Source organism: Musa acuminata, chromosome BXJ1-8, assembly GCF_036884655.1.
Source record: "Musa acuminata AAA Group cultivar baxijiao chromosome BXJ1-8, Cavendish_Baxijiao_AAA, whole genome shotgun sequence".
Lineage (NCBI taxonomy): Eukaryota > Viridiplantae > Streptophyta > Magnoliopsida > Zingiberales > Musaceae > Musa > Musa acuminata.
The window spans coordinates 50,159,830-50,179,977 of NC_088334.1; the positions used below are offsets into that span (position 1 = coordinate 50,159,830).

The window sequence follows — 20,148 nt, forward strand, 5'->3', positions numbered from 1 at the left end:
ATATGAACTGTAGAAACTATACAGAGAAAGCAATCTAGAGAAGCAAATCACACTTCTTCAAGGAAGAAGATGATCTAAAAGATGACCTTGCACTGTGCACAATGGATCTATTCCTAAAATCTGACATTCCACATTCACCAAAAGGTTGCTCACCAGATTATAGGATGAATTTAAGCAAAACATTCCATTGGAGTTAGCTGACATAGAGCAAAAACAAAATTAAAAAAATACTACTAGAAAAGATTATAATAAACTGACCTGATAAGGGAGGATGAGGAAAATCTACTCCAAAAATTTTTACAATATTTAAAGATATTATTTTTTGATGATTCCATTGATTTAGAGAAGACCTTCATTTATAATAGTTCTAGGCCTTGAAAATTAACTAGCTAGCAATATGGGATAATTGAAAGAAATATAAAAATTAATAATATGGAATAAATAAAAATGATAAGTAGACAATTTTAGACTCTTTGAAAATAATCTTCTGCTGTTTGTTCCACATTATCAGCTCTAAGTTAGTGCCATTTCTTGTCCTGCTTTGCCCTCAAGAAGTTCTTGGAGTGAACTCTGCCTGTTGTAGCTCATCAGGTCCATGCACTTGCATGATTGCAAAGCGTGCATGGGGATTAAGATTATAATTTCAAGGCACCTAGCCAATAACATATTTGAACCAACAATGCAGTCTGTTTCCTCACTGGTCTTGAGGAATGAGAGCAAGAAGCATCTGCAAAGAGAGATTTTAACACCCACCAGCCACTTCTTTGATGCGATCAAAATTTACAAAAGGAGATAATTTGCAAATTGTCATGGTTAAATGAAGACTTAAGGCTCCTGATCATATTGACATGATCCGATCAGATGGAACTACTGATGCCTAAAACCACGTGAATATGTGAACTCAAAAAAATTAATGGTGATAAATCCACTTCATCCAATAAGATACTGGTAGTAAATCCAATAAAACAGAAGCTTTTAGTTCTAAGTTCATGTTCGATAGTATTATAAGTTCAGATTGCCTTAAGAATTGTATGAATGCATGCAAATACCTAATTGTTGAAATATCAAGAACAAAGACAAAACCATCAAGAACATAATCCAATCAACTCTGGACTTGCTGCTCCATACAAAGGAGAAAGCTGCTTAAAATACAAATTCCATGCCTAAAGGACAGCGAGGTGAACAACAATACTGAGAGAGAAATTTCACACTATTAACAGATGCTTAAACTTGAAATAATTTTTAATTTTATGTTTAAATACAATACCAGAAGATTTTTCTCATCTGTTGAGGGTTACAGATAAAGCAAAAGACAGTATCAACCATGCAAGAAAAAAATATCCAACAAGCCGTGTAGGTCCTACGTCTTCAGGTTCCTGAACCACAAGATCACATATAAACTTATGAAACTTACAAAAAAAGGATGGTCTACTTGCATAAAGGTCGAATTTATTAGAAAGAACTTAAAAGTAGGACTCAATAGCAAAGAATTGCAGCTTAATTTCCGTAGGTGAAATTGTTATAGAAGTTGCAGGCCTACTGCATATTTTAACTAATGTAGTGTGAAGATGAAATTAGAATAGCTACCCCTTAAGGCAGGAGTTGCCTTTGTGACAAGAAAGCTTAACAAATCTATTCAAATTCCTAACATATTTACTCAAAGAAATACTGCATCAGCACCTGTTTTGAATTTTTTTATTCTTTTACAAGAACAATCTGGCTTTATAATGGTGTTTCTGATGGCTAAAATGTGCATGACAGACTTTTAGGAGGCAGGCAAGAATTCCATGAAAAAACAGAAAAAAGGTGATATATAGATGTTCAGATTGCAAAGAATCTAGTGGATTCAGAAAAAAATGACACATGATCCTAGCTGTTAGTATTGTCGCTGCAGCATAGCAAGTTCCAATAGTGCTTTAAATTCATGGAATGTACAATGGCTTACAGAAACTATCACAGACAAGTCCCACAACCAGCAGATGGTCCCCAATATTTTGTTATTCGACTTTAGTTTTAAGTTTTAATATGTGATGAACTCAGATACGAGATAACAACTAAAAAACAACAGAAACAAGTTCTGCATATCAAAAAATTTCATAACTCTTTCATATCTACACCACCAAAGTTCTAGGCTTCTAGCCTAAACAGAAGGTTCAATAGGACATTAAACTGTAAAAACCTTCCCCGACTTCTCATAGTCCCAATCATATGATATTGTTAAAATCCATCTTATCCACAATTTAGCTCTATAAATCATGATATCACATGCCATCATCCACATTTTATTGTTAAGGCTAAGTATCAACTCCTAAAACAGACCTAGTCTATTTTGATTTTAAGATACTACATGAATTAATATTCTGACAACAGATAAAATGAAAAAGTTTTTGAGGATCTGACTTTAATAGTAGCGCGACAAAAAACAAATAGAGATCTAAGAAAGCTTCATCTAGAAAACAATAGAAAGATATTTGGCCATTCTTATGGCTCTTGTTAGCTAAGATATATTACAGCTACTTGTTGTCATTGTTAGGAACATAAATCTTGTAGACCAGCCTCCTAATAGTATGACAGAAAAATCCTCACTGGTTGTATAACATACAGAAACTTTTATCTATCATCAACCTGATTAAGGTGTGACCAAAACTGAATGATGCATACCTGTGGTGGAGGAGGTTCTGTTGGAGTTTGTGTTATGTCAACCTCGAAAGGCCAGACATATCTATCTGGTTTCTCACTCCTGGCCAAACTCCAATCATACAATCTCCTTTCTTCTTCAGATGAAAGGACGACATATGATTCCTGTACAGCAGTCAAATTCGAAAGAAACCTTGAGAAAAAGCTACTGTCATTTATTTTAACCAGACATTTAATAATTGAAGTCTAGTAGCTTCAGATCAGTGTATGGTAAAAGCCGCAAACCTTCAGAAGTTCTAACTCTTTGCTGGTTCCCTCTTCATCCAAGCCTTTGCTCATCAGTTCCTCACACTTCTTTTCATAGGCAACCTTAACCTGGTATGGAAGATTCTGTATGTTAGATGGTACTGAAGTATATCAGACAGGAGAAAGCAGAAGGGAAAAGACATTCTAAAGTCATTCTGAGATCCAAATTGAACGTTTCCATCACAACTGCCCATGAAATATTAGAGCGAAAATGAACCCAATTGAATCCAGAAAAACTTTGTTCATCTTAAACTTCTAGTGCAACAATGGAATCAAGGTCATAACATTCTGATCAGTGGAATAAGATTAATGATTACAAAGCGAAAAAAGAAGGAAAACGTGCCCTGACCTGGTCATAGGGTGTCTCTCTAGGGATTCCAAGCCTCCCGTAATGATCAGCATCAGTAATTGCTGTCAATTTATTCGCAATAAAGCGGGAAAAAAACAGAATTAGGTCCATTTCAATACCATTCCAAACAACAAATTGAACGAAACAGGAGAATACACAAAGATTGCATTTTGAGGACACCAACCGATGCCTCGAAGCGCCTTCTGTACGTTGGCTGCCGAGATGAGCGACGCGGACAGCTTTTGGCTTTCGACGGGGGTGTCGGTCGGAGGCGGTGAGGAGGTACTCTCCTCCACGGCGGAGCTCCGGACGCGGAAGGCGAGATGCCTCGCCGGCGACACTCGGGAGTAGGAGAAGGACCGGCGGGTGCAGAACGGCGCGGGAGGCGACCGGAACCCGACGGTCGCCATGAGAGCGGACAACAGAGGTGGGGGCGTATAATATTTTAAATTCTCCGATAAATTTATGGTCTTTTCTTTTTCTGATTAAAGAAATCATTTTTATTTTGTGAGGTTTTGATGTGTGATATGAGACGGATAAGCCTTCGAGTCGGCTCACCCTCCGGTATGCGGTAGAAATAGCCATAACCAGCTTTTTCCAGAATGCATATTTTTTTCGGATTAGAAAATATAAAACAATTCTGAAATCGTATATGTATAGATATCACTCATATAATATTTTGCTTATACATATAATATAGTATTAATAATTATTTATATACAAATCCGTGTTCTAATCTATCATCACGCAAATGAGGGTGCCCTGTTCTAGCGTTCTGTCGCACCAGAGCCGTTGGATTTGGAGGCTACTGATCCATCCACCGTCAAATAGTCCAGAGGGCGAGAAAGCGATCGACGGCGGGATGAGGACAAAGGAGCCGGTGGCGGCGTTGCTGGTGAAAGAGACGGCAGAGCCCGGCGAGCGAAACTGCGTCGACGCTGAGATCCAGCGACAGCCGCCTCCCTCTCCTTTGGTGGCGCGCAGCCTGGGAAGTCTCCGCCATGGCCTCTGTTCATGAGCATAAATGGCGTCCGGTTCAAACGTCGCGACTCAACGGTCAGAAACTGCCACGTAACCGTTTAATCTTCCCGCCAGACAACGAACAATACGTTTATATTTCTTCCTCTCTCTCTCTCTCTCTGTTCTTCTTCTTCTTCTTCTCAATCCTCTCCATAACTTAAACCGTGGCTTCTCATCTGCGTCACTCTCCCGCAACCCGCTCGCCCTGTTCCCAAGACAGGGTGGGCACTCTTGGCGCGCCGCCACTGTCTGTTGCAACACATCATGGGTCGCTTCAGCCCTCACCACGAGGACGACGTCGACGTCCTCGAGTACCTCGAGTTCTCCGAATCCGATTACGCTGGGCCGCCGGCCCTCCCCCCGCCGTCGTCGCCGCCGTCGCCGAACGACGAGTTCGACATGGCTTTGCTGGACGCCGTGGACAGCACTTTGCTGTGGGAAATCAACAACGACGACGCGACGACCAGAGTGGAACAACTGGTGGCGGACAACGACTACTGCGGCGGCGGCGGGTCGGGACCGCCAGCGGGGAAGACGGGTGAGCTGATGGCGGTGTCTCCCGCGTGGGCTCCTGCGACAGGCTTGGATTGCAGTTGCTGCCATGTGTTGCGAGAAGTGATTCACAGCGATGGTACATTAGAGCATCAATCGATCGCTAATGCTCTTCGTCAATTTCTTGCTGACTGTCAAGAAATGGCAGATTACTGTTGTTGTTACTGATTCGCCATGACTACTCTGTTTTCTCAGAAAGGGCATGCGATTGTGTTGTTGTGCAGGTCAAAAGAACATGAAGCTTGCGCTGCATGGAGGGCTCGGCGTCTTCTACCATGCGATCCTCGACGTGTATTACAACGTCGATGGGTTCGTGCCAGCGATGGAACAGTCCTACATCGAGTAAGAATCTTCGTTCGTATGTTATCAGTTATTCCTCTCGTCAAAGCTTTCTTACTATATCTGCACAAATATACTGCGACGGAAGATACTGATTGATTTCAACTGTTGGATGGAGGACAGTTTAAGTGGTCAAAACCTGGAATGGGTGAAGCAGTTCTTCCTCGACTACGGCCTGCTACGAGTGCGTGAGCGATACGTGATGATGCAGGACTCGCTGTCCGCCTTTTACGATGCTCTGTGCGTACCCATGAGCTACGAGGAGGAGAAAGTTGTGCCAGAACCAGGTGAGGTTTGACATTTCAGCAAATACCCTGTCGTGTTATGTGAGAAGGCATCACTGAGATTTTTCGCATCACATTTCGTTTTATTTTCTTGGCTATCACAAGTCTGTCTTCATTCCCTCACTTGATGGTAGGGTTATGTCAATCCAGGCCAAGTGAACTGCACTGCACCGGTGAAGTAGGAAAGTCGAAAGCAGGAATTGCCACACAGGTACATGCAGACGAACATATATTTGTCTTTATCAAGAGTAGTCATCACTAACGTCAAGCATTACATCTGCCTCTTTCCGGGGATCTTTAAACTTCAGTGTGTTTATGATGGATCAGAGGGAGAGGACCAGGAGGCTGCACCTCAAGGATGTGGCTAATTACGTGCATCTTCCCATAACGGAGGCTGCTAAGGAGCTACAAATATGCCCCACAGCCCTCAAGAAAGTGTGCCGCAAGCATGGGATGCTTCGGTGGCCGTATCGCAAGGTCTCGTTCTGCTTTCCTTGCACTTGTATCTCTGCGATGGATCAGAGACTTGTGTTGAACTCATGACAAGGGTCTTTTGTTTGATGAAATAGAACAGATTAAGAGCATAGACAGGACCATCTCAAATTTGCAGAGGGAGCTGCGTTCTGGAACTGCAGAAGGAGCTACAGAAGTTGAAGCTAGGATCGAGAGACTTGTGGCTCAAAGAGCCAGAATATGTGCAGGCCTTCCACCATAAATAGGAACAACTTCATCCTTGAATTTGTGTAGAGATTAGTGTATTGTGCATAACTACAGACGAATTTTACAGCGAGAAATGTTTCTAGAGATGTTAGGACAATGTTTTGGAATGCATGGATCTATCAGTGGATTATATATGGGTCTCAACACGCTTTTACTTGCTATGATGCTTGCACCATGAACAGAATCAAGCAGCTGTAATGGTATGCAGTAAGTTTTCAAAGCAATTATGAAAATGTATTGATGTTGTACTAAGAAAAGAATGTACAAGCACACAGGCTAACCATTGCTTAATCCATGTCAGTAGTTTAAATCCGCATTACAAGTTATATGGATGACAGTGTGAGTTACCCGAAGAACATGATAGAACTGTAAGTAATACCATTCACATCATGGGAGACCAAAGTACTCACCGTAACTTTTAAAGATATACAAAGGCCAGCATTAATTAAAAGAGTACCGATGTCGGACAGTTTCTACCCTAGTTTCGGTTTGGAACATCAAGGTCGTGGTAATTCTACAGTCAGCCAAATTTGCATGATGAACCAATGTCGATGCGCTAAACAAAAGGATACTTGCATTCGTCACATACAGATGCAAGGAACATACTTGTAAGTTGGAGGAATATAGACATGGTGTGCATAACAGGGACCACCAAAATGATAGGCGGTAAAGCTTTCAGGATGGGCGTGGTCGCTTGTTGCTGCATGATGGGCACTTGTACTGCTTGATGTGCTCAGCTCTAGCTGGGGTAATTTTCACACACTTGCCATGAAACCATGTCTCGCAGATATCACAGCAAATCCAAAATTCATCTGATGCATAATTGTCCCCGCATGCCCCGCACAGCGTGTCTCCATGCTCCTCTTCGTCGTCCTCGTCCAGTTCATCGTCCTCTTCTTTTGGTTGTCCCTTCAAATACTTTGGGTGGGAGTCTGACACCCGCTGCACCAACATTATACAAAATAAGAAGCCTAATACAATCAACAAAACCAGAACTGAACTAAACTTGTTGGAGTTGTCGGGTTTTAGGCATACTTTCATAGGTGCTCTTCCGCTCACCTATAATTTCGTAGATATCCTCTACGTTAACAAACTTTAGAAAGGCATATGTGAAATTTTATATATTTTGAAAGGTTTGTCAAAGTTTCCCCTTGAGCGTACTTGAAGAGAAGATGAGTAATACAGGCAAGGAGATCAAATCAATTATAAAAAACAGATTAAAGAGTGCACTAACCACTTTAGTGTTTGACTTGGATTTGTTGTTGCTATGGTTGGTTTCACTTGTCCTGACCTTGTTCTTGCCATTAACAACTTCAAAAATGGTCGGCAGATCATTAATCATACCAAAGAGGCGCTTCCTGTGTTATAAATTAAAATATATTTACTTGAAATGCCACTAAATAGAACATTAGCATCCAAGATATAGTAATTTGAGGAATATCAGAACAAAAACAGTGAATATATGAAAAATCATAAAAAACATGAGGTACAGGCTGAAGCATTTATAAGTTGTACTTGGTAAATCCCATTGGAAACTATTTTCAGTTTCTAAAATGATTCATGTTTGTGGTACACATTAGATAATTTTGCCCAGATTCAAAGAAGATATATGCATATTATGGAATTCCTCGTTTTTTTTCTTATATGTGATTCATGCTATTATATTCATGATTCTAAAAACTGTGTTATGGGCTGATTACTACTGGGTGTTTCAGATCGAACTAGCAAACAATTGGAAGGGAAAGGGTGTAGCTGAGTATCAGATTATGCCTTTGATCCAGGCAACAAAACTTTCAATTAATAATTGATCTAGTATTTCATATCTAGCATTTAAATGTAATGCTTTGCCTGAAGACAAAGTGGACACAGGAAATTATCATTTGTTACTGCTAATGCTGAAATACTGTGGCATTCATATGGTGCATACATGGTTCCATGTTGGACCAGTAAGCCTATTTTCTACCTTCTTTGATATGCATATATTCGCCATGTAGAAAGCACACATTGCCAACACATGATTGCACTTTATTGTGCATCTTCTACATGTGATGCTCAGTTTAAAACAACCATCCACTGGGGTTCAACACCTTGGCTGCATTTTCATTCCAAACAAGTAATGTCTCATGTATCATGATGCTAAAGATTCGTCAGATGTATGTCAAATATAAAATTCTCGCTTAGCAATCATGTATCTTAAAGGCTCTTCATCCTAATGAAGCCCTCAGTTGAATAATTAAAGTTTTCACTATCACCTACAAACAAACTCTCCAACAATGACTCCATTTGCCTCCTAGTATGCCCTAATCAAAAAGCAATTTAGGATAATAATCAGTGCACTGAATATGAATTTTTACTGGAATCTTGCATGTTTGCAGTTTTCTATCAGAATAAGAGCGCACAATATACTGTGCAGACTATTTTACAATATAAAACACCTTGATATCAGTCTCACTCCATCCGACATTTCCAGACATTTACAAAAATTCATTGGATTTTCATTGCAGATTCCACTAATACAAACTACACAAGACAAGCATGAAACTTCTCTTGGCATTTTCGATGCTAACCTTGCATGTCAAAATATATACTTGGGAGTGAAAGTTATGAATGAAACTAAGCACTTAAACTGTTGCTGCAGCAGGTATATTATTACTAAACTGTTGGTTAACATTATACAATGGTAGACATATAAAGAAGCATTGAACAGAGTATACATATGAGCAACAAAACTAGAAATCCATAAGACATCCTGGCATCAAGGTACACATATAAAGAAGCAATTAAATTTGAAACTATAAAAAAAATTCATTATATCTCTCCAAACAGTCTGATTAATTAATCACCTTTCAACTTTGTCAAATCCAAATCTAGCACCAAAATAAAATGCAACAGAAAGTATCCAAGCATCACTGTGTACTGCAACCAAGGATAGCCAGTCCTTTTCTTGCATTCCATCTCTTGCAAAGTTAATGCCTAAAGCAGGTTCAGGAAGTTCTGGGGGCACCTCTTCTGCTGGCAGGTTAACTTCCCAGCGCTCATTCGGAAATCCATAAAGGCATAAATTTTCTTTTTCTGCAAAGAGGGTCATATAGTTAAGAAGCACAACCATAAAAAATTATTTTTTTTCTGGCTAAGGTCTAAAGTCATCTGCATATGCAAATAAAGATATGATGAGAAATGGACTACTCATCAGATATTGAGGTGAAAGCTGGAGTAAGTAGAGTCACTATGTAAACAAGAAAGAATACAATGGAGAAGTTTATGTACCCCTTCTAGTTTTTTTCTTTTCATATGGTAAGCATTTTGGATTGGTTTCAAAATGAACTGACCCATACATAAACCAAGCCATTCTAGAGTTTCTCGGGCTTGGTATTTAAACTGACTAGTCAAAACTTCTAACAACAATTCAAAACTATTTGTCTTACCTTGAGTCCTTTCTCTGTTTCTTTCATCAGTCAGGCAATAAATTGTGAATTCAAACACAATTCAACAATCTATATCTGTGCAACACTGGCAAAAGAAAATTAGAAGGGAAGAAGAACTGACAAGAAAAAGAGAGGCCTACAGCCCTGACTTTGTCCTCAGATGTGAGAAGTAGGTGAACCAAGTTTTCCCTTACAAAAAAGTTAGGGCTACTATGTTGCATGCTGGAATTTTAAATCAATCAAACAACGAATAAACTAGTAAGTTGGTTTGTGAAAACGACATGATGACACAAGTCAGGAACTCAATAACAGTTTGAAAAAATGAGGTTGTATGGACTTCCTCTCTAAGTCGAGGAATAAAGGACATGTTCATCTCAGCTCTGAACGCTAGGTTCGATGATCGCTCACGTAGCGGATTTCAACAACTGTCACTGAAGAGTTGATTTGTGTCACGATACCAAATTCATCCTCCCCTATCTATTTATAATATTAAAATTGAAGCATGGAGGGTTTCTTTTTTTCTTAAAGCGAGTACCGCAGAATCAACACAAGAAACAAATACCTACAGATATTAAATGTTTGGAATAAAAAATAGCCCTAAAAATCTTCCACTACCAGAACTACCAAGCAACGAAGAGAGAGAGAGAGAGAGAGGGTAGCGGAGTTCTCACCGGGGTCGCACTGCTGGTAGAAATCCTCCACATCTACAAAAAAGAAACCCCGAGAACCCTTAAGTTGGTCGACAGGAAGAGAAAAAAACAAGATCTTTTTGATGGACAAGAAAGAAGAAAGAGGCAACATTTTGATGCACGAAAATACGTATCGACAGAGAGAGAGAGACAGCGAGAGGAACTTTGTGCTGACCGGTGGTGAGGGCCTTGATCATGGCGGCCCTCCTACCCTTGAAGTCGCGGAACACCTCCTCCACCGTCCGGGGGTTGTAGTGGCCCGCCGATCCTCCGTCCATTCCTCCGACCCTCTTCCCACAGCGCAGCGAGCTCGAATGAAGTATTCGGGAATAGAACTATAGAATTGCTTCGCGGCGCTTCGTCTCACGGATCGAGCAGGAAAACACCCAAAATCCAAAGAAATAAAAGGCGTTTTCTGTGATTCTATAGACCCTCCGAGCGAGAGAGAGAGAGAGAGGCAGATCCGTAGATCCAAACCGAGGGTTTAGATATCAATAACGGTCCAACGCTGGTCTGGCGATGTCTGACACGTATTATTATTATTATTATTATTATTATTATTATTATTATTATTATTATTATTATTATTATTATTATTATTATTATTTTGTGGACTATCTCATTATTATGGGTCTTTTATTTTAATTTTTCATTGCTTCTTCTTAAAAGAAATTTATCTGCTTTGATTAGCCGATGAGGATCAACTTTTAGCCTCTAATCATCACTGGAAGCAATGAATTAATTATACAGCTATAGGATAGTTAACTTAATATGTTAATTATATCTTATGGTAACATATATAAATTAGTTGATATAATTTTTAATTTTTTATGATTATATTTATCATCCATTGTTTATATTAAATTTAAAAATAAATGAGAATTTTACGACGAACATATAATATTATATTAAAGAGGGAGAAAAAAAAAGAAAAGAACAAAAAAAAAAACCAGATCTAACAAATTATAAGCAGCTATTCAATAACTCTTGCTCTGTGAATCAAATCCTAACTCTTTAAGCAACAAGTATGGCAATTAAATGACAATGAAACCTTGCCTAATCAAGGCTATAACCAACAGTCGACATTTTGACCTCTTCTTCCACTTTCCCAGTTCGTAAGGTAATCCCTCAAGAATTATGAACAAAACAAATCTTGTTTACTTCATTAGAAAGTCCTAGAGATAGTGATTTATGTATACGCAAGCACGGGAAAAAAGTGACCGGAGAATAAAGAAATCATACGACAAGACATAGAAGCAACAGCAAACAATCTTCTTCTTCCGATTAGATAATCTGTATGTTTTGAGTCCAAAAATACATTAATAAGAAAGACAAGAACAATTGAGCAAATCTTTGGACTATCTAGTGATTTGAGTTCAAAAATACAGAGTATGACGTTCGCCTCAGCGGAAATCAACATTTCAACCTTATTTCATATAAACAAAGTGTCAGTATTTATGCAGGAGAGGATCATTTGGAGTCACAACTTCGGCATCTTCTGGGCAGCAGTGCACAAAAAACTAGCTAAATCCCCTTGATGAACTGCATAAAGAGACAGATTGAGGGTCCCATTAAAAGATAATTGCTGGAGCATCTGAGACATTATTTGCATTCTCTTTTTGCTACAGAATGTAATCAATCGATCATCCTGCTGCATCATCTACAAGAACATGGAATGATATGTCACGAATGATAAAAAGAGTATAGAACAACTTTTAAGACAAAATCTAGTGCTACCAAAACAAAAATATACAGAATCATCACTATTGCCATTAAGTTATTGTGTGTATGGAATAATCCAAACTAAACACTTTACCTACCTTTAGCCTTTACTGCTTATTACATAGGCACTAAAGATAGCAACAGAGCTTCCAGTATAGTTGTCAGATCATTAATTTAATATATATTCACAGCAAAAGTTAAACCCATGCCTCACTATGAATCAACCATCACACACACGCATGATATCCACTGAAGTGAAGTACTATCCACATGATACTTAAAAACTTCAAAGTTGTCAGCTGACTCAACGCCAGATGAATGCAGAGAATTAGGAGCAAAGTGGCATTCCATAGCTATGGAAATAAAATCTAATCAGATGGATTACCCTTATCATCAACTTCACAGTTCACGTTGCACTCCTTAATCTCCGGAATATACTGATCCAGGAACAACTGGATTGTTCTCCAGTATCGTTCACCACCGTTGAACCATGTATCCATATGTGTGCCGTTTGGAAAATCCACAAATCTGCAGTCCCTGTTATTTTCTATAGCTTTAGCATACAGCATCTGCATGTGTGAAGGGGGAACCAACTCATCTTGCAAGCCGGACAGGAATATAATAGGTTGTTCAATCTGCATGAGAAAACACAAGTGCAAAGAACTTCAGCAAAAGCTACCCAATAAAGCAAGCACCTAGATAGACAATGGAAAAGCACATTTTAAATATATCCGAATTATAATTAGATGGACAAACTTTTCCTGGAGAGTAAAGGGCTCTGGAATCATCACATATGATCATCAGATTGCCAGTTCAGATGAATGGTTCAGGTAGTGGAAGTTTCTGTTTTGATCTGAGAGATGTAAGTCCTGAATTCTGATCATAGTTACCAGGTTTGTAATTTCGGCTTCCAAATTGAGTTTCATAATTTTTCTCCTTATTTTCTACTGATGGGTAAGCCATGCACCCCAGAAGGAGGTGGTGGCAGTGACGCAATGAGATAAGGAGAAGGTGATGGTGACACAAGGAAGAGAAGGCAACCACAGCGACTTGGTGAGTACAGAAGAGAGATCACACAAGAGACGATTGAGAGATAGAGAGGGAACATGCAAGAGAAAGAAAGGAGAAAAAAGAAGAGAGAGACAGCTGTGCCCCAGGGACATGTATTAGATGATAAGTTCACCCCTAATACACCAACATTTATACCAATCAAATTTTAATGGGACCACTCGGTATGAAAAGTACACTAGTTGGCAGACCCTATTTCGTACTGGACCAGGAGAAACTGCCCAGTCCATGTACTGGCCATGACTCGGACCAGTAAAAACGACCCCACACCAACTTACACAGTTTTTTGAACCATGCTTCTAAGATTTAGTAATTATTGTAAAGACTAAATCTTGAACTCTCAATCAATCCATTACTGATTTTCCAGCTTTCTTGAAGATTAAGAGAGATTATTAGCATCCATGAGATCATACTAAGATTTAATTGACAACATTAGGTTACCAAATTTTTGTTAGAATCACGGTATGTTTAAATAGTAATTTATATTTACATCTTATAGAGATTATGTTTTTCAATTAATGATTACATTGAGACAATTAGTGATCCAAGTTATACAAGGTCTAGGGCTTAATCATGGAATGAAGTATGTGTGGACTTTAAAAAGTCATTTTCCAAGAAATCTAAATGATACATACAAAACATTGCTAATCAACATTCAACCACGAAAGACAAAGAAAACATTGCATTTCGCTCGAATGAAACAGGGTTTTTCTATCACTGATCCTTTCCCTAAATCAATCAATTGCCTTCAACAATCCACCTCCAAGCCAGCCCCAGATCCCCTAATTTTTGGGATAGAGTGATCACAGCACAAGGGTTCGTCTAGATCAGTTGAGAATGGCTTAAACTCATTGGTGTAGGCCAGGATACATCTGGCTAATCTTGAGCTAATTCCAGTTGATGCTGGGCAGTCCAGCCCAATCTTAATTTGACAATCTGATTCCACTGACCTGCTCTAATTCTAATCACCTAATTGAATATTGGTCCTGTGATGTAGGATAACTCATGGTCATCTATGGTGAGTCATGTATTTTGTCAGTTGAATCTGTTTAAGTCTAGGGTTAGGTTTTATTGAGTGAGAAAATATCAATTCTGTTTTTTTAGTATTCCTCCAGTAGATTTTTATTTTATTGTCGATGTAAAAAATTTGTCCAAAATCCAAATTCGTTGTCTGAGACATATCCAAGCTAAGGTAAGTGTATAACCAATTAATGCTCACTTTGCTATAAGTGCTGAGAGCCAAATTCTACGTGAAACAAAAAAAGTAACCTATTATTACAGAGAATCAGAAAATCTTTATAATCATCTACAGATGAGTAACTAACTCTAAAAGTGAAATAGGCCATATTGGCATGACCATCTGAAATGCAAACCATAAGACATTTCAGAGTTGTATCATCTTTTCCTTTGCCCAGTGCTGGGCCTATCATGCACTCCAAAAAAAATTACTAACATGCAAAATCATGCTGAGATGAAAAAAAGTATAATGAAAAGAGATGAACTCTTTGGCAAAGTTCACTTCGTAAGTTCATATCTCACAATATGTTATGTTTCTAAACCTTACAATATCATGACTACAAAAGTTCATATGTTCATATCTCACAATATATTGCATTTCTAAACCTTATGATATCATGACTGTAAAAGTTCATATGTTCATATCTCACAATATATTGCATTTCTAAACCTTATGATATCATGACTGTAAAAGTTCATATGTTCATATCTCACAATATATTACCATATGATATCATGACTATCAAATTGTCACTAAAGAGGTATATTGAAAAATTATTCCAATTGAGTGATGGATTTACAATTATTCATCAGATGAAACACAATTAATTCACAACATATCTCCTAGATTATAGTCCTTAACACACAGCATTGTTTAATGGAAAGCTTGATTCAGTATAAGAATATAATGTGGTGCATATACCCAATCATCAATAAAAATTTGCTTGTATTGCAACTGAAGGGTTACAAGAGCCACCATTTGGTTTCCCTTCTAAAGTATTTTCTTTTGATTTTGTATGTATGTATGTATATATGTATGTATATATGTATATGTATATATATATATATATATATGTATGTATATGTATGTATATGTGTATATGTATGTATATGTATATATATATATACATATATATATATACATATACATATATATATACATATACATATATATATACATATATATACATATACATATATATATACATATATATATATATATACATATATATATATAACTCTTTCATATTAACTTTTTTCCTGTTGCCAAAATCAGAACTTTGCTCGCTTATTATTCTGGTTCAATGATAAATCTGAAATCAAATATAAGTAAAAGGTAAATATAGATGTATTTAAAGGTAACTGCAGACATATTTGACTTAAGTCTTCAAAAGAGCTTGGAAGGTTTTGTTCTGACTGGATGGTGACAACAATTTTAAGAAAAAACAAATATATTATGACCCAACAAGACAAATCACAAAAAGCAAACACCCTGCAATTATAAAAAAATTTCTTGCTATTTTATGCAGACTCCTGCCACAAATTCATTCTGATGCCAGATGGTTGCAGAATGAATCTTTTGTTAGACCAAGGTCATGATGTTAGCAAAAAGGTTATATATGGGTCAAATGATTTGACTAGTCTTGAACTTAAAATAACTCAAACATAAAGTTAATAAAATAACAACCAGGCAATTTACTTTTCATATAAAAAGGGAAGGCAATCAATTCAAGTCAATATAAGATATCAACTATTCTGCAATATCAATAAATTATAGACACTTTTAATGAAGGTGACAGTCATAACCCATAAGCTACCTCAGAAAATTTTTCCATGAATATGGAGACTCACCTTGTCAATGATATCTATTGTGCTCCATGGTGAGCGTACAATACAATTGAGAACCTTTGGACTTTTCGATCCACTGCCACCAATGAACCATTTGAGGAAAGGAAACATAATCGCGGCCATGTCCAAGATGGAAGTGAAAGTATTCTCCAATATGAGAGCAGAAACCTGGAATTAGAATGATACAATTAAGATTCAAGAACTTACTAAATATTATAATCCAACAGCAGATATTTTGCAAAGACAAACAAGTTCCATCAGAATAATTTACAGACCAATATGAAGATGAGGAAGAGCTAAAAAATGCATCTTAGTGTAGCATTAAGACTTAAGACCTGAATTTAGAGTAGAACCACTTCTGAGCTTTACAGCAATCAAGACCCAAAAATGACAAGCCAGCAACCTAGTCAAATCCTACAGGAAGACTAATTAACAACAATAATTTTTTCCTCAAATGGAAGGAGAAATTGCAGATACTTTAATGTTCCAGTTAACAACAACACAATTATCAGTGATTACTAATGGTTGGTCTTGCATATCCACTGTTTTTTTAATAAAAATAAAATGAAAACCAGAATTGATGAGTGCCAAGTTGCCAAGCTCTAAATCACTTGATACATGAGAAGTTCCCAGTACATCCTAGGAGACTTATTGCCAAATAAGGAGCTTATATACACCTCAAACTTAAGCAAACAGAAAGCAAACAAGCCATGATAAAAGAATAAAAAAGGTAGTGATGTACCAAATCTAAAGGTAATTGTCAAACAATCATACACGAAGAATCATGATATTGATTTGCTACTGCAGTTCAACATCACACCTGCAATATCAAAAAGCAACAACAACTCGACCATACAGAAACAAACAGCTGGTTTTGAATAAATACCTTATCAGAATTATTTCTTGCAAGCATTGCACCAACTGCACCTCCTAAAGATCTCCCAAAGACGACTATTCTTGATGTGTCAATATCTTTTCTCTGTGTTAGATGATCTAATGCTGCCTAATTAAGAAATAAAACTTGGTAGTCATGATTAGAAATCCAATAACACTGCAAACACACAAACACAAATTAACAATCCTAAGCATCACATTAACAAACCTGAGCATCCATTATGATGCCATGCTGTGATGGGTGACCATCACTTTCCCCGTACCTGCATTATCATGCATGCATTTTTCCCATGATTACATGTAAGAAGTGATTAATTGCCAAATATCAGATAGCAACTAACAAGAAACCAGACAATCTTGTGGCACAAAAAATACCCTCTATATGAAAGCATGAATACATTGCACTGCAGTCTCTGCATCATTATCCGGACAAATTCAAGCCGGTGAGCAATATCTAGCAACTTGGTTTAAGGCTTCTAATAAATACAAAATACAACATTAATTGAATTAGAAGACAGTTTATTAGAGACGAACACTTTTCAGGATACTGCCAGCATTTTCTTGGAAGAAAAGTACTGTTGGACCTGCAAAACAATGATACAATGCTTACAAACAGGGAGAAAGTGATTGAAATGCAAAAAATACACTATTTTCAAAAATGAAACAGATATTATCTATGTTCAGTAACTGTTATAAATTTATACATGATAAATGTTTTTAGGATGAGGATTGAATTATGTCCTACTAATGTGACCTTTTGAAGAAGGTTAGACTACAATCCTAGAGTATCTTTATATGGTAGCTTCAATAATAATTTTGTAGAACTTCCATATAATTTGCTTCACTTTGAACCAACATTCATCCTGGTCATTAATTTCATCCAGCAAATCCCAAAATCGTACATGAGAATATCTTCCACCCACGGAAATTGCCCTTATGTCTAAAGTTAGTACTAAGGGAGATAATCCATGAAATTCAAGTTTCAATATTCCACAAGAAATAACTAGCCAGCCTTCCTAGATGAGGCTTTTCTTGGTTGAAAGTCTCTAACAAGTGTTTCAACAATTCAAAGAAGAGAAAGGGCCTGCTAAGCTATCAGCTAGAGAACTAAACAACTGAGATAATTTTTACATTAGAGAAAAGAAAATACTATACAAGAATGAGCCCTTAAATCTAAAATGGTCTAAGTTAGATATAGGCATTATTGGTATCGGTATGTATCGTTCAATATGCTGATGTACTATGTACTGGTACACTGATGTACGCTGGTCAAAATGGTCTCTCCCTCTATCTGTTTGGTCCATGACAACCAATATGTTGATGTATTGGTACGCTAGTATGTAACAATCTAGCTAGAAATCAGTACAGGTTCAGATAAAAACTTCAAACCTTGCACCAAGTTCCTAGACCATGATGTAGGATGTCAGACTGTATACAGCATTAATCTTTCTAAATCTGTATTTCTCTAATTGAGATCTATTTAGTTAATTTTTCATATTTCCTCTCTTCTAAATGCATATTAGGCCATTCTTTTACAATCACAAGTAAAATTCTACAATCAAATGCTCATGCACAAGGCTCAATATAAATCTCATTTGTTTTCATCCATTTTTTCTTTTGAATCTATACCTAAAGAATTGTTGTGGTTGCAATCACTATTTCGTTCATCTACTAAAACACACAATTGTATGTGTGCCACTCCAGTTGAATATTTCCTAATTTACCACATTAACTGTTTTAACACCAGAGAAACAACTCAACTGGCACCCCAAAAAGGTTAAAAAAACACTTAACTATTACAATAATAATTTACATATTTGTAGCAAAAATGTGAAAATTATCCATTGCATCTCAAGATTGTCGAACTGACAGAACACAATTCAAACAAGTACCAAAAACTAATATGGAAATTGAATGTGAGAAGTTTCATGACCTCCTCAACAACAAAATTTGACACTGCAAGGAGAGAAAAAGAGCAACAATTTGTCACCAGACTCAGACATAAGATGACAAATGATAAAAAAGCATCAGCATTCAATAAAATATAGGCTAAGTCCCAAGAACAGCACTTTGAGTACCCTGATCCTAACTCGTAGAACTCGGAACTAACGCAAAAAATGACCAAGAACGTGAGGGAGGGAAAATTCTCTTCCTGATTAAGATAAAACACAAAGCGAAAGTTACTTATCACAAGGAGCAAAAGAAACCAAGAAAGCACGTCCGAGTAGCCTTAAACGTTGCTCTAGATCTGTCCCCGAAACCTCACAAAACCCTAATCTTTTTCGTTTCCTCGAAGGAAAAAAAAAACACAAAATTCACAATCATCTACAATTATCCAAGAGGAATCGTGCAATTCCAAAGGGGATCCACCGAAGTCCCACAAAAGAAGAGAAAAAGATCGTGAAGAAGAACCCCAGAAAGATCAAGTAGGTCGCAGAGTCCACCTGGTTTCGGGGGGGAGTGCTTGACGAACCAGGCGTGGAGGCGGACGCCGTCCGCGGCCCGGAGAAAGACGTCCTCATAGTCGAGGCGGAGGCGGGCTGGGGTGATGGGGTAGGCACGGGCGAGCCCGGGGAGCACGGGGACGTACACCAGCCGCTCCTGGAACGTCACCAGCGCCACCATCCCCACCACAACCAAGCCCCCCGCCCCGTACACCAGAGCCTTCAGGAACGATACCATCGCCGCCGCCGGAGATCTCCGTCGAACGGGTGGTCGGCAACCCAAGACTGCTCCCGCCTCCGGGTACGAAGGGCTCCGGCTTTGGCGAGAGCGCTAGGGAACAAGGATGTCGCACGTGCGGAGGCACCGGCTCTGGTGAGCTGCTCACGTCGCAAGTACACGCGGCCACTCTTTTGACCTCTCTCCTTACGCCACGTCAATCAAAGAAAATAAAACTGTTTCCTTCTTCATCTGAAGAACACCTGTCCTTTCCAACGCAGGGAACAGGGTTTACCTCTCTCCAATCCCGGGCAAATGGACATGAACTGTGGGGCCCAATAGTTAATAAATTTTTATTCTTTGTCTGAGTGGGTCCCTATGGGATGTGAACCAGTAAAGCCGGAGCCTGTTTGGCGGAAGACTTGGGCGGTCCAAGATGGACTGGCTTAATGAAACAGCTGAGCTACCGCAGTTTGATGATCAGGCTTGCTTGGCTTGGACGAATAAATCTGTCTCCTGCTTTGGCCGAGACAGGTGAATCACACAAGGAGGTGACTCAGTATATATATATATATATATATACTATCCGCTCTCTCATAGTTTGTTCTCCTTCTTCT

General features: G+C 38.2%; 4 protein-coding genes across 5 annotated transcripts; 1 reads left to right on the forward strand and 3 right to left on the reverse strand.

Annotated features, from left to right (window-relative positions):
* Positions 1 to 1,221: 1,221 nt before the first annotated feature.
* LOC135588599 (NAD(P)H-quinone oxidoreductase subunit U, chloroplastic-like) lies at positions 1,222 to 3,744 on the reverse strand. The gene is made up of 5 exons (XM_065080800.1): positions 3,477 to 3,744; positions 3,293 to 3,354; positions 2,923 to 3,012; positions 2,662 to 2,802; positions 1,222 to 1,376 (listed from the first exon to the last, which is right to left on the reverse strand). Exons 1-5 carry the CDS (start codon positions 3,700 to 3,702, stop codon positions 1,281 to 1,283), a joined length of 615 nt encoding a protein of 204 aa, XP_064936872.1. The 5' UTR covers positions 3,703 to 3,744; the 3' UTR covers positions 1,222 to 1,280.
* An 832-nt stretch (positions 3,745 to 4,576) lies between these two features.
* On the forward strand, positions 4,577 to 6,202 carry LOC135680432 (uncharacterized). Its single transcript, XM_065194312.1, has 6 exons — positions 4,577 to 4,943; positions 5,089 to 5,206; positions 5,327 to 5,490; positions 5,622 to 5,698; positions 5,815 to 5,964; positions 6,062 to 6,202. Exons 1-6 carry the CDS (start codon positions 4,577 to 4,579, stop codon positions 6,200 to 6,202), a joined length of 1,017 nt encoding a protein of 338 aa, XP_065050384.1.
* Positions 6,203 to 6,632: 430 nt separating this feature from the next.
* LOC135588600 (PHD finger protein ALFIN-LIKE 3-like) lies at positions 6,633 to 10,772 on the reverse strand. Its single transcript, XM_065080801.1, has 5 exons — positions 10,497 to 10,772; positions 10,304 to 10,336; positions 9,051 to 9,279; positions 7,442 to 7,565; positions 6,633 to 7,149 (listed from the first exon to the last, which is right to left on the reverse strand). Exons 1-5 carry the CDS (start codon positions 10,597 to 10,599, stop codon positions 6,883 to 6,885), a joined length of 756 nt encoding a protein of 251 aa, XP_064936873.1. The 5' UTR covers positions 10,600 to 10,772; the 3' UTR covers positions 6,633 to 6,882.
* Positions 10,773 to 11,572: 800 nt separating this feature from the next.
* Positions 11,573 to 19,692, reverse strand: LOC103995825 (alpha/beta hydrolase domain-containing protein WAV2). Of its 2 annotated transcripts, none has more exons than XM_065080802.1 (8): positions 19,315 to 19,692; positions 17,419 to 17,454; positions 17,246 to 17,324; positions 17,079 to 17,133; positions 16,863 to 16,979; positions 15,980 to 16,144; positions 12,429 to 12,678; positions 11,573 to 11,863 (listed from the first exon to the last, which is right to left on the reverse strand). In XM_065080802.1, exons 1-8 carry the CDS (start codon positions 19,550 to 19,552, stop codon positions 11,802 to 11,804), a joined length of 1,002 nt encoding a protein of 333 aa, XP_064936874.1. In that variant the 5' UTR covers positions 19,553 to 19,692; the 3' UTR covers positions 11,573 to 11,801. The 2 variants fall into 2 exon arrangements, with proteins under 2 accessions (XP_064936874.1, XP_009414807.2); XM_009416532.3 differs by having other exon boundaries at positions 11,573 to 11,981.
* Positions 19,693 to 20,148: the final 456 nt, after the last annotated feature.

What these genes read in the sequence shown, in the direction of transcription:
- LOC135588599 (XM_065080800.1), bottom strand. Translation starts at nt 3,702, where the DNA reads ATGGCGACCGTCGGGTTCCGGTCGCCTCCCGCGCCGTTCTGCACCCGC. An exon ending in GAGAGACACCCTATGACCAG is followed by an intron (nt 3,013 to 3,292) that starts GTCAGGGCACGT and finishes CTTCCATACCAG; the next exon opens with GTTAAGGTTGCCTATGAAAA. An exon ending in AAGAGTTAGAACTTCTGAAG is followed by an intron (nt 2,803 to 2,922) that starts GTTTGCGGCTTT and finishes ACTGCTGTACAG; the next exon opens with GAATCATATGTCGTCCTTTC.
- LOC135680432 (XM_065194312.1), top strand. Translation starts at nt 4,577, where the DNA reads ATGGGTCGCTTCAGCCCTCACCACGAGGACGACGTCGACGTCCTCGAG. An exon ending in ATGGAACAGTCCTACATCGA is followed by an intron (nt 5,207 to 5,326) that starts GTAAGAATCTTC and finishes GATGGAGGACAG; the next exon opens with TTTAAGTGGTCAAAACCTGG. An exon ending in AAGCAGGAATTGCCACACAG is followed by an intron (nt 5,699 to 5,814) that starts GTACATGCAGAC and finishes ATGATGGATCAG; the next exon opens with AGGGAGAGGACCAGGAGGCT.
- LOC135588600 (XM_065080801.1), bottom strand. Translation starts at nt 10,599, where the DNA reads ATGGACGGAGGATCGGCGGGCCACTACAACCCCCGGACGGTGGAGGAG. An exon ending in GATCAAGGCCCTCACCACCG is followed by an intron (nt 10,337 to 10,496) that starts GTCAGCACAAAG and finishes TCTTTTTTGTAG; the next exon opens with ATGTGGAGGATTTCTACCAG. An exon ending in CTACCAGCAGTGCGACCCCG is followed by an intron (nt 9,280 to 10,303) that starts GTGAGAACTCCG and finishes CCCTCTTTGCAG; the next exon opens with AAAAAGAAAATTTATGCCTT.
- LOC103995825 (XM_065080802.1), bottom strand. Translation starts at nt 19,552, where the DNA reads ATGGTATCGTTCCTGAAGGCTCTGGTGTACGGGGCGGGGGGCTTGGTT. An exon ending in CTTCCAAGAAAATGCTGGCA is followed by an intron (nt 17,325 to 17,418) that starts GTATCCTGAAAA and finishes CCAAGTTGCTAG; the next exon opens with ATATTGCTCACCGGCTTGAA. An exon ending in GCATCATAATGGATGCTCAG is followed by an intron (nt 16,980 to 17,078) that starts GTTTGTTAATGT and finishes TTTCTTAATTAG; the next exon opens with GCAGCATTAGATCATCTAAC.